Below are 16,243 nucleotides of genomic sequence, written 5' to 3'. Positions count from 1 at the left end.
CTCACTTATGCCCAATTATATTTGCTACCTGTCCACTTCAGCTGTCATGGAATTATCGAAGTGTAATGTCTGCTGTGAAGTGAACATTAAAGCCCTCTGACATTTGCAACAATTGGCCGACGTCTCTCTTCATTTCACCATTGCATAACCGTGGACTACCTCTGCATGCCTACAAGTCACCTATGTTTTTATTGGAGAAAAATAAACAATGCACGTGAATATGTCATTGTACAGTTCAGGCGATAAAGTACAGTCTTCATTTCATAATTATAGCCCTGATCAAGATCTGTTTTGTTCCCTGCAGTTAGTCGATGATAATTCATATATACAATAGGCATGATATTATATGGATGTGACATATGTATGGTCAATGTGAAAATTATGTTTACAAAAAAGCCTAAATAATCGCCAATAGGTTAATTTTAATTATTGGAGATCAGACGGCTTTGGCTGCTGCTCGCGCTTATCGCCAGAGAGAGAGACCATCTCGGAATTCTGTGTTGAAAGCCATTACAAAAATGGGTTAAATTTACTTTCCAAACGCTCATGTCCTCGTGTCAAGGTAGAGAGCATTAAAATGATGTACATGATGGAATGTCACATTCTAACTCCTCAATTTAAGTTTAATCACATCACACAACATGGGTTGTGTTTCCTCCACCCAATTTTTGTAATTAATTAACTATGAATACATTAAGAAACCACTATGCACAGCGGACTACTTAACTTCAATGACAGTGCTCATTAAAATAAACTGACCCAACGGCCCTGGCTAGATTTATAATGATCCCAGTACTGACTATCGTCATGTTAATACTCGTGTAGGTACTTTCCCTGCAAGGAAACCGATCTGTCCCAGGGTACAGTCCTGGTGATTATTTTCGTCCTCGAGTCTCATTCAATGTGCAGTGACATTATGAGTGCCCGTATGCCAGTGCCGTACAAGTGCCAACACAAATGAGGTCGCGGTCAATGCAAATTAATAAGGTTACCCAGTATCCATTTTTATGACGACTAAGGAACTAACATGGGAATCTACCAACTCCTATCCATTGTGCCATTGATAAGGATCCAGTTGAAATTGATTCATTCCCAAAGCAAATTGTGGTTGAAGCAAGTTACGTGAGAATATTGGAGGTCACGTGGGCTCGAGTGAATTGAACTCGCAGCAATATATTTACATGTAGCAATGAAATTATTGCTACTCTTTGGGTCTTTCGGTAAAGTCACGTAGATAGAAAAATATAAAATTATTGTTGTTTCAGCTGCCTTACACAAGAGCCAGTAAAGTATTTTTTGTGATATAATTTGTCCAGAATTTGTTTAATCTCGTCCACACCGTGTTCAACCACCACACTGCACTCCTCCACTCTGAAATTCGCGGCCATCGTCTATTTTCCCAAGCTATTATAATAACCTTGGTCAATTAAAGAAACGTGTTAAATCTTGTGTATTGCAGCTTTGAATACCACTGTTTGTTGTTGGCTTCTTGACATTTTGAGACATTTGGCACTGTGCTCAGTAACTGCTACTGCATGACCGTCTTCAGCACAATCAGCATCCTCATCAGAGTCGGCTTCACATTTTAGAGTCGCATGCCAAGTTTTACGAAGGTCAGTCAAGCAAAACAATTTCACATTCAATCATCCTCCGAACATCTAAAAACTCCCTCATCGTTACGTAAACTGTTACTTGCGGAGTAAAATACCGCGATCAAAGTGCTTGAATTGCGACTGTAAGGTTGTTGAGTTCAAATCTCAGTCAAGGGTCAACTCGGCCGAACATCCCTCTAGAGGTCGATTAAACAAGTACCACCTTATGAGAATTTGGTTATTCTGTCTAGAGAGACCGACCGACCCCCTCATCCTTAGAAATATGACATTTGTACCACTGGCTGAGGGACTGTTGACATAGATGAGTGGCCCTCCCTTGCCCATTTAAGCCAGGAGGATATTTGCCTGTTCGCTGGGCGCACAGAGTACTGAACTGAACTCGCAAAGTCGGTAATATCTATGTACAAGGGCTACATTGGAGCAAGCACAGACACTGTTCAAATGCATGCATGCACTCGTAACACATCTACCTACAATCCCAGAATTTAAATTAACGCTAATTAGTACCATTAACGGGGACGTTCGTGTAGAGTATTTTCTCTTTTTGAGTGCGCTCTTAGATATCATTGATAGATATAATTGATGGGATAAATATATATGGAACCTGCATTGGGTGATATTGCTACATCCACAACTCCGTTCGAATGGAAACACGTGTGTGCACAATTTCAGCTTGGTGACAACCGTTAAAATTAATTTACTGCGCTCCAGGACACTGTCAGTAGCCAGAGGGAAAACATTTTATTTCGGAGAATATTCCAGCTTGCGTTGTTTACGAGTGATCTTTGAGGCGCATGTTATGTCCGAATACCACACCTAGAAACCATATTTCAGTTTCAGCGAGCCTCAGTCACTTGCAGCGCTTAGGCAAGAGGGGACGAGGGTGGAGTTAACGTTTCTCGGGGCCCGCCTTTGCGTATGAAGTCAAAGTGATTTCCTGCTCCAATGAGCGTTGAAGGCAGTGCTCATCTCCCGTTGACAGCCCTGAGCCATTCATTCCACATGTCTATGGCGGCAGAAAGTATATCCATGGCGCAACGACTGTTGACTTTTCCCACAGTACAGTCATTATTTTATAGACTTTGGAAAGATGATGGGCCGAGGCAAATCCCCCCCAACCAGGATTTGAACTTCCGACCTTCCAATTGCAAGCCGCTCACTCTATCACTGAGCCACCTTGCCAGAGATATAGTTGGGCAAGGTGGAAGTATGGTTTCTTAGGCCTACCTTTGCCTATACTTAAGGTTATCCTGAACACCATAACAATGTTCAGCTCTCTTGAAGAGAATCAGAAGTGATGAAACTGTTTGAAGTCGCCATGTTGATCTCAGAGATGTACAACATCTGTCGACTCAACTAACTGACACGCACACACGCGCTCGAGTGTTATTCGGCCAATCTTGTCACAGGCTCTTTAATGTCGACAGCGGATGGTGGTACTTTAATGCATTGCTCTGCAGGTATCTTTGGGTGGCTGCAGGAACGTGGCTGCTGATGATGGCGAGCAAACTATGCTCTGTGGCAAGCAAGCTCGAGTCGTCGCTCCGGAGACTGGAGGATCGTTTTGATCAATGTTCGCTTGCAGGGATGATGTCTTTAGTCTAATTCATTCTCACTTAACGGAGTGGGACGCGTGATGGCTGCCATCATTCGAGCACGCCGACTCCGAGGATTTTCGATCAAATTTTCAAAATGACTCTGCGGCATCAGACAGCGCTGCACGGAGATGCCCTGCCAATCGTGGCGCACAACTTATTCTGAAAGAACGGAGCTGCTGCACCGTAAGCAAATCTGCAAGAAATATATAAAGTATGGGGAACACGGGTTTCCAAAGGCAAACTGAATAACTGCAACGACGTACACTGTGCAAACGTTAGTATAACTTGTAAGCAGCAAGCAAGCGCCACGATGCCAGGATTTCATGGTCAGAAGGCATTAATTAAATTCAGGTTTCCACCTGTCCGGGTTTGACCCGGGCAGTCCGCTAAAATGGGATCTGTGTTCAGGTTGCAGGAATTGATTTGTACCGAGATCCGGTATCGGTGTTTGCTGCGTTGAACCACATTACGGCAAACCGCACCGTTTTGATGAGAGACCTCGTGCTGACTGATAAATATGTCTGGGTTTGGTCTACATTAGGGAGAGGTGGCGACCCTGCATTCAATGGAAATTAAAGGGTGGGGGGGGGCGACAATTGAACACAAAAATAAATGTACTCGGATAAATGAAGGCAACCATGGTTGAGTTGAATGTAATAGATCATCACGTGAGCCACATAGCAATGTGAAGACGAATGTGGGGATTGTTGAGTGTTGTGGTGTTATTAAGCAGCTCTGTATAACAATCCGCGCAGATGTGAATTCATCGATGATTCTACTTACCTTGTAGCATTGGTTCACATATCAAAAAGGCAGTTAAACCATTAATGAAACTATTTTCATAGTAAAAAAAACAGGTTTGGTTTAAATACAACGTCAAATCAGTGTTTGCATTTAAAATACTATAGTTCCATTATTTAACATCACATTTGTACATTTATACAAAAACAACACACGCTGATCAATTTATAAAGAATGGAAACAATATACATTGCACTTAAAGACGATTTGAACGTCATACATCTGAACATTTGCTGGTTCGAAACGGTGTTTAACGTTTCGAGTTCAGACCTCGATCATGGCTTGTGCATTATTTGTTCAAGCAGTTGATTGTGTGCAACTTAAAATCACATAAAAGCAGCACATATCAGCACAATAGCAAACATTGTACACAAAGATTTACGAAGCATGCGAAGACGATATAATTAAGCAATGGGATGAAATTACCACCCAGATTAAAGGAAAGAAAAACAAGATGCTGTCATAGATCGTTACGTATAAGTGGGTATTTTTTTGTCTCATCTTATTATATGGGGCATATTTTCTGCAGTAGAAAAAAAATAGAATTTCAAAGCAAATGTGTTGCAGAACAAACATAATCCCTGACAGTGCGAGGAAGCAAGAGCCCTCAGTGAAATGCTTTATGTGCTCCATCCGTGGGAAAGGATTAATTCTAAATCAGCAGAGGGACTGTCTGCGCTTATTAAAAAAACATAAACATGGACAATGGAGCGCGAGGCCGCGATGTTCTCTGGGCTTCGCACAGAGTCTGCCATTACAACAGCGGCTACGATGTGAACATGGCAGTGACGTTTTAGCCAGCATTGGGGCGGATCTCCTGCCGAATTAAAAAAAAGACAGATAATTTAAATAAAAATCAAATTGTTCCACGAAAATGTGTCCGATTATCTCGAACAGCTAGCGATTGAATGATATGCATTCGCTGTTTACAATTGAGATCCTTCAAAATTTGAACGTATCCTCACGGTGCCAACCACTTCAGGTCACATAATAAAATGTGTCCCCATTTGAGACCCTCCTAGAGACAACAGAGCAATATCTTCATCGGGAAAGTGGTCCCAGAAGACGTTGACATGAAATAATTACCTTCAATTATCTCCCCAATAAATCTGCCATGTCCAGCCAATAGACCTGAATCAATTTCAACATAGAGGCTTAAGCATGGGACCATCATACAATTTATGAACCACATGATCGGCCAACGAAATGTATACGATGTTTTAACATTGGTGACCGAGCTGAGACAGACCATCGACTCAATACCAGTGAGAAACTGCTTTATCTCACACGGACGACTGTCTGGTATTTGAACTCAGGAACTCAGTGGTGCCAGCGTAACGCTACGACATGGGGATTAGGATCACCGCTGGGAGTGACCCGACCACCTCATATCACGAATAAAGTAAGTTCCATCCCATTGTCTAAGGCCTGTTTATCACCTGGGGTGGGTTGCATACAAGTCCGTCGTACGCCAACTCGTAACTTTTGAAGTACGTCACCGTCTTGTTTTGCGTACGTCCACGCGCAGGACTACGACTCTCCTGTTGCATAAAAAAAACTTTAGGCACAGCAGCAGGAATGGGACGTCACGGCACGATGCACTGGTACCACCGCACGGCGCTGCGTTGCTCTGACCACTGGCCCTGCCCTCCCCTCCCGCCATGTGGGTTCATCATCTGAATAAGGACTGCATTCATCAGAGATGGGGAGAAAAATGAGCATCGGAAGGGTGTGCTCCCATCTGCAGGAGCAAAACAAAAATGGTCCCCCTTCTAGCAACACAATCATTGTTTGTATATAAATTGGGAAGCCTCACTTACTTTATCAAGATTCCTTTTTTTCAGAACGGTGCTGTTTGTTTTGTTTTTGCTGAATCCTTAAGCATGTTGTGTCGAGGGAGGAAACTGGAGTGGCCAGAGAAAAGTCATGCGTGGGAGGTCATGCATCGGAGGAAGGAAACTGCAAAGGAAGGAAACTGGAAAGTGGATTGCCCGGAGAAAATTCATGCATCGGGAGTGAGGTAAAACTCCTCAGAGAGGTCTCAAAGACCTATTTGCAGTATTGCATTGTTATCGTCCCTCATCCTCCTGCATAAGACTTTCTCAAATGCGCATTACAAATCACTGGGTTAGAAATGTACACCAGCACTCGGCCAGCAATAGTTAGGCCAGCTGATCAATCTACTATCGCTGTGTCTACACTCCGAGCGCTGGTGAGAAACGCCTGAGTCTGAATTATATCAGTGAGTGGTGCTCTGTGTTTCTGGGCCCATTGCAAGCAAGAAAATAAATAAATAAACGTGACCGTGTACAAAAACACAGCTTTTGTATAGTTACTATTGTTAACACTGTTTTTTCCAGACCAACACGTGAAAATAAATTGTGGTTTGTGGTATTGAATGGCTAATGCAATTAATTTATTTATTATTATTGTTGAATGTTTTCGTCTTTAACTCTCCCCTAACCATTCCAGTATGATGCATTGATAAAGGCAAAATAAGGCAAATAAAAGCAATTACGCAGCATTAATTATATCAAGCAACCTATTAATAATACACTGTTTATATTACATAATACACACCACGTAAAACGAGGGGTTTAAATTTAATATTACCCAAATATGTGTGTATGTATATAAAGCATGTAGCTGTTGTTTCTTGGTGAACATCAATTTCACGGACACAGCTGATACCTTTTTCACGTTGTTAATTGATCACCAACAAATAATATATAGATGTGCAGTATAACAATTTACAGTGGCTGGTTGTATGGGTTCATGAAATGGAATAATGAATTTCCAAACTGATTGTAATGAAGATAGCCGTAAAAGACAGTGTTCCCTGTACTTACATTATACGTCTATATTTTAAATACTTTATTGTGCACTCCTTGCTTCATGTCATCATATAATAATGTTTATCTACTTTGTATGGCAAAAATGCTGCAATGCTTCACACTATAACAATGCTTTATAGAATAACAATGCTTCATACAATAACAATGCTTCACACTATAACAATGCTTTATAGAATAATGCTTCATACAATAACAATGCTTCACACTATAACAATGCTTAACATTATAACAATGCTTCACACTATAACAATGCTTGATACAATAACAATCATTCACACTATAACAATGCTTCACACTGTAACAATGCTGTATAGAATAACAATGCTTCATACAATAACAATGCTTCACACTATAACAATACTTTACACTATAACAATGCTTCACACTATAATAGTGCTTCACACAATAACATTGCTTCATAGAATAGCAATGCTTTATAGAATAACAATGCTTCATACAATAACAATGCTTCACACAATAACAATGCTTCATACAATAACAATGCTTCACACAAAAAACAATGCTTCACAAAATAACAATGCTTTACACTATAACAATGCTTTACACAAAAACAATGCTTGACACGATAAAAAATACTTTACACTATAACAATGCTTGACACAAAAACAATGCTTGACACGATAACAATGCTTTACACTATAACAATGCCTCACACTATAATAATGCTTCATCCAATAGCAATGCTTCACACAATAACAATGATTCACACAATAACAATGCTTCACGCAATAACAATGCTTCACACAATAACCATGCTTCATACAATAGCAATGCTTCACACAATGCTTCACACTATAACAATGTTTGACACAATAACAATGCTTCAGACAATAACAATGTTTCATACAATAACAATGCTTCATACAATAACAATGCTTCAAAAAATAACAATGCTTCAGACAATAGCAATGCTTCATACAATAACAATGCTTCATTCAATAACAATGCTTCACTTAATAATAATGCTTCACACAATAACAAAGCTTTACACAATAACAATGCTTCAGAAAATAACAATGCTTCACACTATAATGCTTCACACAATAACAATGCTTCACACTACAACAATGCTTCATCTGTAATGCTTCATACGGTCCACTAATGTGTGTTTTATTCCGATTCTGGAACTGTGATGCTCCACCGAATTGAAGATTATAATATTTTATGCCTCACGAGTAATAACGGTCTCATGAGAATGAAGCACTCTGCGGGAAAATAGCTTGTGGGCACCCACAGCTGGATAGCTCTAAATTTAGCAATAACTCGAGACACTCGCACGGGGATAATACCCTCACTTTAACCAAATCTTTCCCTTCTTAGGAAGCTATTTCTTCTATTAGCACATTTCATCTTGAACCAGTTTGCATTCAGTTGAAATTTCAATTACCCAGAGCAACTCGATGACTTCGAGGTGCCTTAAAGTATACATCTTTTAATAAAAGCCCATATAACTTAATAGAAATGCCGTTGATTTGTTCTTGCAGGAGCACTCCTTACATGCCGCCGCGGTGTATCAGGGCACTTTATACGCGACAGGCGACGTGCATCGCATCTCATTTAAAACATTTGAAAAGGCACCCCCCCCACCACCTCCACTCTCCATGGCTGCTGTCCCCGTGTGGCGTAAGCCGATTGAGCACCTTGGATCACGAAATCAGTTTTCGGTGAGTCAAGAGGAACTTCCTCACTTATAAAGGCCACAGGCGTATTGGTGTTTGATGCCCATTGGTCTTTTATCCAAAGTGTGATGAATCGTACACGTGGTTTAAAGAAAGAAGACTATTTCGTAACCATTCACGGAAGTGAAAAAAATGTGACGATGAGATTTAATGAAGAGAGCAACGCAACGCACATGCTGCGCTTTTTGATGAAAGATATCCACGGTGACATTGGAGAATATTTTTTTCCGAAAATTGGATCGGTGGAAGTAAAAGCGTGCACATATACAGAGAATGTGAGCCATCATGATTGCCAATGGCACAGTCAGCAACCAACCACCACGCGAGTGGACTGCAATGGAGAGGGCTGCGAAATTTTACTCAAGAAGTTAGAGCAGTTTCGATTTAAAGCTTTCGTGACTGCAAGGATTCATCTTCTTTGGTTCTTTCGGTAAAGTCACGTAGAATGAGAATAAAATAAAAAAATTGATAAAATAAAATAACACAATAATATTCTCACGACGTTTCGGCCACAACAGCGCTGTCCTCCAGACAGTCTCGTCCCCTTCACCTGATGAAGGCCGCTTGTGTTGTGGCCGAAACGTCGTGAGAATATTATTGTGTTATTTTATTTTATCAACTTATTATTTTATTCTCATTCTACGTGACTTTACCGAAAGAACCAAAGAAGAAGTTAGAGCAGGATAAATATTAAATAAAAGTTGTGTATAGGAGTAGGTTAGAAGGAAAATATACTCAACATGAAAACTAATATACTCATGTGCCTAAAGAAGATGTGTGTATCAGAGATTTTGCATTTCGATTAAAAAAACGTGGACATAGAAAAAAGGCTTCAAAGTGTGAAAATATCGTGGAGAAATGCCCGCTTGAAATTATGCTGAGACCAAAAAACGTAAAACAGGTGGGAGAACACACGCAAAGTTAGAGACATTACAATGACTGTTACGTAAACAAGTGGCTTGGGCTGGACCACGCTGCGAGAAGGGATGATGGCCGTTGGCCGAGGAGACGATGTTTGTTGAACCACGTAGCCAAACGTGCTAATATGAGGTGCGAAATTAACGTGATCAGTCAATTTGTGTGAGCTATCATTTGTGATAGCCAGGTCGCTTCTGAAAAAGAAGTTGATACCTCAGTGGGCTTTACCTGGTAAGATAAAAAAAATAGTTTAGTTTTATTTGTATATATATTTTTAAAGTAATGTGTCTACCTTTCCTATACTTTGCACACATATCGTGTTTTTGCATTGTTTGTTGTAACGTTTTGACCTGCATGTATTGGACATCTGTGAAAAAGAGCATTATAGCTCATTGGATTCCTAGAGTATAAATAAATATTATGATTAGGAAAGGAGGTAACGCGCCCAAACATAATCAATCCTGATTTAAAGCTTTCGTGACTGCAGTAATTCATATTCTTAGTTTTTTCGGTAAAGTCACGTTGAAGAGAAACAACAGATGAACAAAATATATATAAAACAATAAAAAATTCTCACGACGTTTCGACCATAACTCAAACGGTTATCATATATATTTTGTTATTCTGTTGTTTCTCTTCAACGTGACTTTACCGAAAAAACTAAGAATATAATCAATCCTGCTCATCTTAAAAAGTGATTTTATTCAATGGAGACGACGTCTAAAGAAGTTATTAAATCTTCTACTTAGCCATACATTTAATTACAATGTATGATAAGTGCATCCGTGCTTAATGTTAACACACCGCGACGCTGCATTAAATCGTAAGGATTCAGTTACAGCCAACAATGAGGAAAAACTAGAAAAGTGTTGATAATTAAGTACTTAACAAGTTTCAATGAGATAATTATATGCACATGTGTTCTTCTAACCCTTCTACATAGTGGCTTTTGAATACGAATTTTTTTTTTAAAAAATGTTTTCATCAATCCCGTGCTGCTGATGAGTTACTGCATTGAAGCAAAATTCAACGCTGCCGTCAAATTCTAAATGCCCGTTTGCGCCTCTCTCTAGTTTAATTTTAAGCTGTCGCCACGGTGAACGACAGCGCCGCAGTTTTGAAAAACTCTGCAGAGGTTAATTGGTATCCGTGTTACTCTTTAATGCGTGGGCAAACATAAAAGTAATAGTACTTTGGTCATTATAACAAAAAAGTAAATAGTTCGTAATTGTGAAGGCAAATCATCTGGAACATTCCGTGGCGTCTGTATTTAACAACTCCAGCTACTTAACGGTTACCGCTAAAGCAGATACGCGCAGCTGGCAGCCAGTTAAGTTTTTTTCTTAACAAACAGCAGCCTAATTTCGAACTATTCAATGTTTTTTGCAGTCACGTAAACTTGTGAAAAATTAAATAGAGGAGTAACAAAAAAAATGTCGCTGAAATTGCATTGCCTGTTTCATATTAAACAATGTACTGCAAAAAAAAGTAAACATTTCAAAGCCCATTATGCTTGCAGTTTCATTTTGTCAGAATAATTATCTGGTGTAAATTGGAAACAGAAAATGAATACTAGGCTTGTGACAAGTGTTGAACCTTTGCGAGGAGCGTGCTATAAAATTTAATCGAGTTAGTGAAACAAACATGGAGAGCGGTTTATGTCTTTATACAGTACGTATGTGTGAATTCAAATGGACGAATACAGTCCTATGCAAGGATTTACGTGTAAATGTAAATGAATTGCTTAGTTAAGGATGTATATCTTTACGAACATTGGCACACGTCCCAAGTATAAATACAGGCCTCTAGTGTTAAGCTTACCCCCCCCACCACCACTGTTAAAGTATCAATCAATTGGAGCAACACGTATTAGGCTATTCACGTACAGAGACATTTTTGCACACAAACATTTCCATGATGCATATGTCCAAACCGCTTGCCTTGATTAGACATCCATCAATAATGTGTCTCGAGGGCTAATGGGAATATGAATGTATTACAAATTATTTCATTTGGCACCTACACATCCCAGCCTCCTGTGCCCCATCCTACACAACTTGCGATATTATGGGCCTGTACAAAGGGAGAAACGCCTAAAGTGTGGTGCTTTAGGTCTGATATAAAAACACTAACATGTTCAGAATGAAAATTGTAGTGCTTTTAAAGGAAGCTTCCTAAAGGGGAAAACATTGCGGGGGAAGGGGGGTACGGAAATCTCTCCACCGCCACACTAACATAATTTTCAGAGACACTCTTCGCCCTGATATTCACCACGTGCAGTGCCTCCAATTCACTTCCACTGTGTGATGTCTTCAAAGGCAATCTTAGCCTTTATATTCACCACGTGCAGTGCCTTCAATTCACCTCCAGTATGATGTCTTCAAAGGCAATCTTAGCTTTTATATTCACCACGTGCAGTGCCTTCAATTCACTTCCACTGTGTGATGTTCCAGTTATTTCTCTTTCGCTCACACACACAGACCCCCCCCCCCCCCCATTTGCCATTTGGGGTTGTAGGGACAAGCGTTGCACAGCAGGCACTGGCACCCATGGCGGCGATGGCGTGCCCAACATCACGCTCAGCCAGCCACCTTTTTTCACTTCAGTGTTGATGGTCACACTCGAGGCGAGCCATTCACTTGAGATGGAGCTGACTTGGAGAAAGCCCAAGCCCGGCTAAGAACAAAAATATCGTCTGATCTGACATACACTATAACACATAATTGAAGTACATGCTGTATCAACTCCGTGACGATTGGATTCATGCATTTTAAGCCTCTCTCGCGTCAACTAACATCGATATTCAAATCTAAAAGTCATTAGTGGCTCTAGCAATAATCCGGTCCAATGCTTGAAAGGGCCCTGGCCCGTGGGGAGCCGTTATGCCCCCCATGTCCCTCCACATGTCCCTTGGTCACCACTGCACCCGGTGAGCATGAAACTGCCGTCTCTGGCTGAGCAGGGCAGTGGGGAAAAATGCGTAGTTATATAATCCACTTTCATTTGTGAAGGGCCACATAACATCTCAGCCGTCAACCCCTGTACCAAACAAACTGTGAAGTCCAATCTTTCTGTGAGCACAAATGGTGCTGAGAACGCAGAGTTCGCGTTTTTTTTTCTCTTATATAAATCACCAATTATTCCCTCTTACGTGCAAGAACCCTAAACCTCACCTGTTACCCCATCTGCTGCTATAACAAAAAAAATAATCCCGTGTCAACAGAATTAGGAGCTGTGACGTTAACTCACTCTCAGCACTCCCACCCACCGCGCTCGACCTGCTCGAGGCTCGGACCTCACAAGTGAATGAACAATTCAACGAACGGCTGCTGAGAAGAAGCAATGGGTTCAAGGCACTTTTATAAAATTTAAGCTTTTTAAGGAGCTCGTTCGGATTTTCAGACCGTCTCCACTCTGCACTCACGTAATGCACCTTCTCGCTTAGCAGAGGTGACGTCACTCGACTCTTGGCAAGAAAAGCGCAGAAGAGATGTCATATTCGTATCGTTACTTCAGGGTGTTTTAGATCAACCAAAATACCAACGAGACATTTGATCATCTACAATGGCATAGGTGGGCCTACATTTTTCAGATTTTTTTCTGATTAACACAAAAATCGGGAGCACAACGCCAGCTAAACACCGTTATATTCGCCCTCACCTATGATTGACAGCTTACCCACAACATAGACACTTTAAAGCAAAATGATAATCTATATTTTTATGAAAACAATATTTATCTTGGTAAAATTTGTTTCATTGTTACATGCTACAGATATGCCAATATAAACTACGTCTAGATTGTAGCTAACTAAAATATTTGTTCAAAATTTTTTTATTGAAAAATGTGGTGTCTTCTTCCAACATCCATTGCTATTCATTCCGTACATTTGAAAAGAGGCTCAGGGTGTACAATTTATGGGGGACAATTGTTAATTTCATCCTCTTCAATTGCAGGTAATTTTGAAATGTGTAAACGTAGCCTATGATACGGATATACAATTGTATAATCTTGTAAATATGTCATAGGGTCAACCAAAGTGACCAGTTCACAGGAGCGATGACTTCATCAGAATGCGGGAGTCAAACCGTAGAGCAAAGTGGCTTCATGCTTAGGCATCACAATGAGAGAATGTCACCTCCACTGTGGGTGTTTTGATTTTTTTTCATCAGTACGGCTTCTTTAAAGTCATGTTTGTTTAGATGTTGAGTAATAAAAAAAAGATTTAATGATTCATTTGGTAACTCCCCAGTTAATGCATGAATAATGAAAATGTTCCACAATATGGCATGATGGCAGATTTGTTTTGTAAACAGCAATTAAACATATGGGTGCTGGTTAAAATTGCATTAAAATATGAAAAGCAGCCAAACTTTTTTTGAATAGATTTTTTGTGTAATTATTATATTACTTTTAGTTATAGGACAAAAAAATTGTAATTTTGGTTAACAGCATTCTGTCTTTGCGATTTTAATGTGTTTTCAGAAGCTATGGTTGCTGCATGTTTTAAATGAGCATTACGTAAATAATGTTTTTTTTAATATTCTTGGTTCTTTCGGTAAAGTCACGTTGAAGGGAAACAATAAAATAATAAAATATATATAAAACAATGAAATGCTCACGACGTTTCGACTGCAACACAAACAGTCATCATCAGGTGTGAAAACCAACGGCAAGAAACATTTGAAAGCAGTGGCGGTTCGTATTTATTTATTTATTTATTTTTAAACGTTTGCGCCACGGATAGCGATTTGACAGTTTGTTTAGATGGACGAGTCCATCTATGTTCGGAAAAGAGGAGGGGGGAGACGAAAAATTAATGTATGCTGTCTGAAAGCCACCGTAAGCGTGAACAATCAATGAAGACCCGAAATGGTTTATCAAATCCTTCCAATGATTTCTAAGCCAGAATCCATCTTATCGGTTGAAATTGTCTCTGTGTTTGTATATGTGGATAGCCTCATGAACGAATCTCTCATGGTAGCCAGATGGCTTGCAAAGAACCTCTGTCTTGGAGAAGTCAATGTCATGTGAGCCTAATGAATTATAACAGTGATCTGCCACGGCCGAGGTGTAGTTACATTGGAGAAACCAAACGACATGTCTCGGACCGCATTCGTGAACACAAAGCAGACCTTAAACACGGTAGGACCAACACCTCGGCCGTGGCAGATCACTGTTATAATTCAGTAGGCTCACATGACATTGACTTCTCCAAGACAGAGGTTCTTTGTAAGCCATCTGGCTACCATGAGAGATTCGTTCATGAGGCTATCCACATATACAAGCACAGAGACAATTTCACCCGAGAAGATGGATTCTGGCTTAGCAATCATTGGAAGGATTTGATAAACCATTTAGGGTCTTAATTGATTGTTCACGCCTACGGTGGCTTTCAGACAGCATACATTAATTTTTCGTCTCCCCCCTCCTCTTTTCCGAACATAGATGGACTCGTCCATCTAAACAAACTGTCAAATCGCTATCCGTGTTGCTAACGTTTAAAAATAAATAAATACAAACCGCCACTTCTTTCAAATGTTTCTTGCCGTTGGTTTTCACACCTGATGATGACTGTTTGTGTTGCAGTCGAAACGTCGTGAGAATTGTATTGTTTTAAATATATTTTATTGTTTCCCTTCAACGTGACTTCACCGAAAGAACCAAGAATATCAATCACTGCAGTCATGAAAGCTTTAAATCAAAATATAATTTTGTTTTTACACATTGGAATTAAATACGTGTAAATAAATAAAACGTATTGATACACGCACACCGTCCAAATATATATTACGGTAGAAAAATCCCTGGTACCTACTATACTTAACAGGGCAGTACATTGCACAGCAAATCAGTGTGATGAGGACTACAATCACAGAATTTGTTTTTATGTTCTGAGTGATAATGTTGACATCACGCAGTAGGCACTAATTTTAGGCTGAGTTAATATAGTGGGAGACCCATGCCAGGTGCAGATTCCAATTAAACGTAGATTGTCAGATAATCGCGCAGTATGCTTATGCCTGCACTGCTTCTCCCATTTGAAAAATTTCATCACACAAACGGCACGTAAAAAAAATCCACGCATATATTCATTACTTCGCGTTTTAGAAATATAAAAAAGAATGCATTCCAACGTTCATAGCTACATTGGATACAGAGTGGCCGTGGTTACCGATGCCCTGTTGTGAAGACATCTACCATTACAATTCTGGAGGGTGTCTTGCTTTATGTTTACCTAACACGGCCAATACCTTGGCATAAATTCGCTTGCTTTCATGGGTAATAGCCAGGGTTAAAATAGAGCAGAGCAATGCCAGTGGCTGGTGTAAATTTAAATATCCATTATCCCATGCAGATTCGGCCTTGCTTCTGTGTGGCTGACTTTGCCAAAAATGATGTGTTCGCCCAAGTGAAATATTCCTAACATGTTTTATTTTAATTATTAAAGTATTTCACCCGGAACATCCCATGCGATAGAACATTTCGTTTGCAAAAGGTGTCCAGGGAATAAATTAATACGAACATAGCAAACATGTATACTGTACAAACATTTAAAATGTATAACTTATATAATTTATATTCATCTTCCATTTTAACTTTTGAAGCTGATAGGAGACATTAATAATGAATTGCGACTTCTTTCTGTACCATGATGATTTGAGACGTGCTGTTTCAGGAACGAGTGAAAGATTCAGCACATGCAATTAGGCCAATCAAAAAAACCCAATATTGAGTAATGAATTATGACAATCATT

General features: G+C 39.8%; 1 protein-coding gene across 6 annotated transcripts in view; it reads right to left on the bottom strand.

The window, feature by feature from the left end:
• The window catches only part of LOC116943685 (gamma-aminobutyric acid receptor subunit beta-3-like), a 301,742-nt gene that overhangs the window by 12,885 nt on the left and 272,614 nt on the right, over positions 1-16,243 (bottom strand). For 5 of the 6 annotated variants that reach the window (XM_032956761.2, XM_076067894.1, XM_076067895.1 and 2 more), the window contains one exon: positions 5,452-5,553. The exons of the other annotated variant lie outside the window; for it this stretch is intronic. In XM_032956761.2, coding sequence (XP_032812652.1) covers positions 5,452-5,553 — 102 coding nt within the window. The remainder of the gene's footprint in view (positions 1-5,451; positions 5,554-16,243) is intronic. 6 annotated transcript variants of the gene reach the window in all.

This window comes from Petromyzon marinus, chromosome 18 (assembly GCF_048934315.1).
Source record: "Petromyzon marinus isolate PM22_M1 ecotype Great Lakes invasive population chromosome 18, UKy_Petmar_22M1.pri1.0, whole genome shotgun sequence".
NCBI lineage: Eukaryota > Metazoa > Chordata > Hyperoartia > Petromyzontiformes > Petromyzontidae > Petromyzon > Petromyzon marinus.
This window is presented reverse-complemented; position numbering and strand designations above follow the sequence as displayed.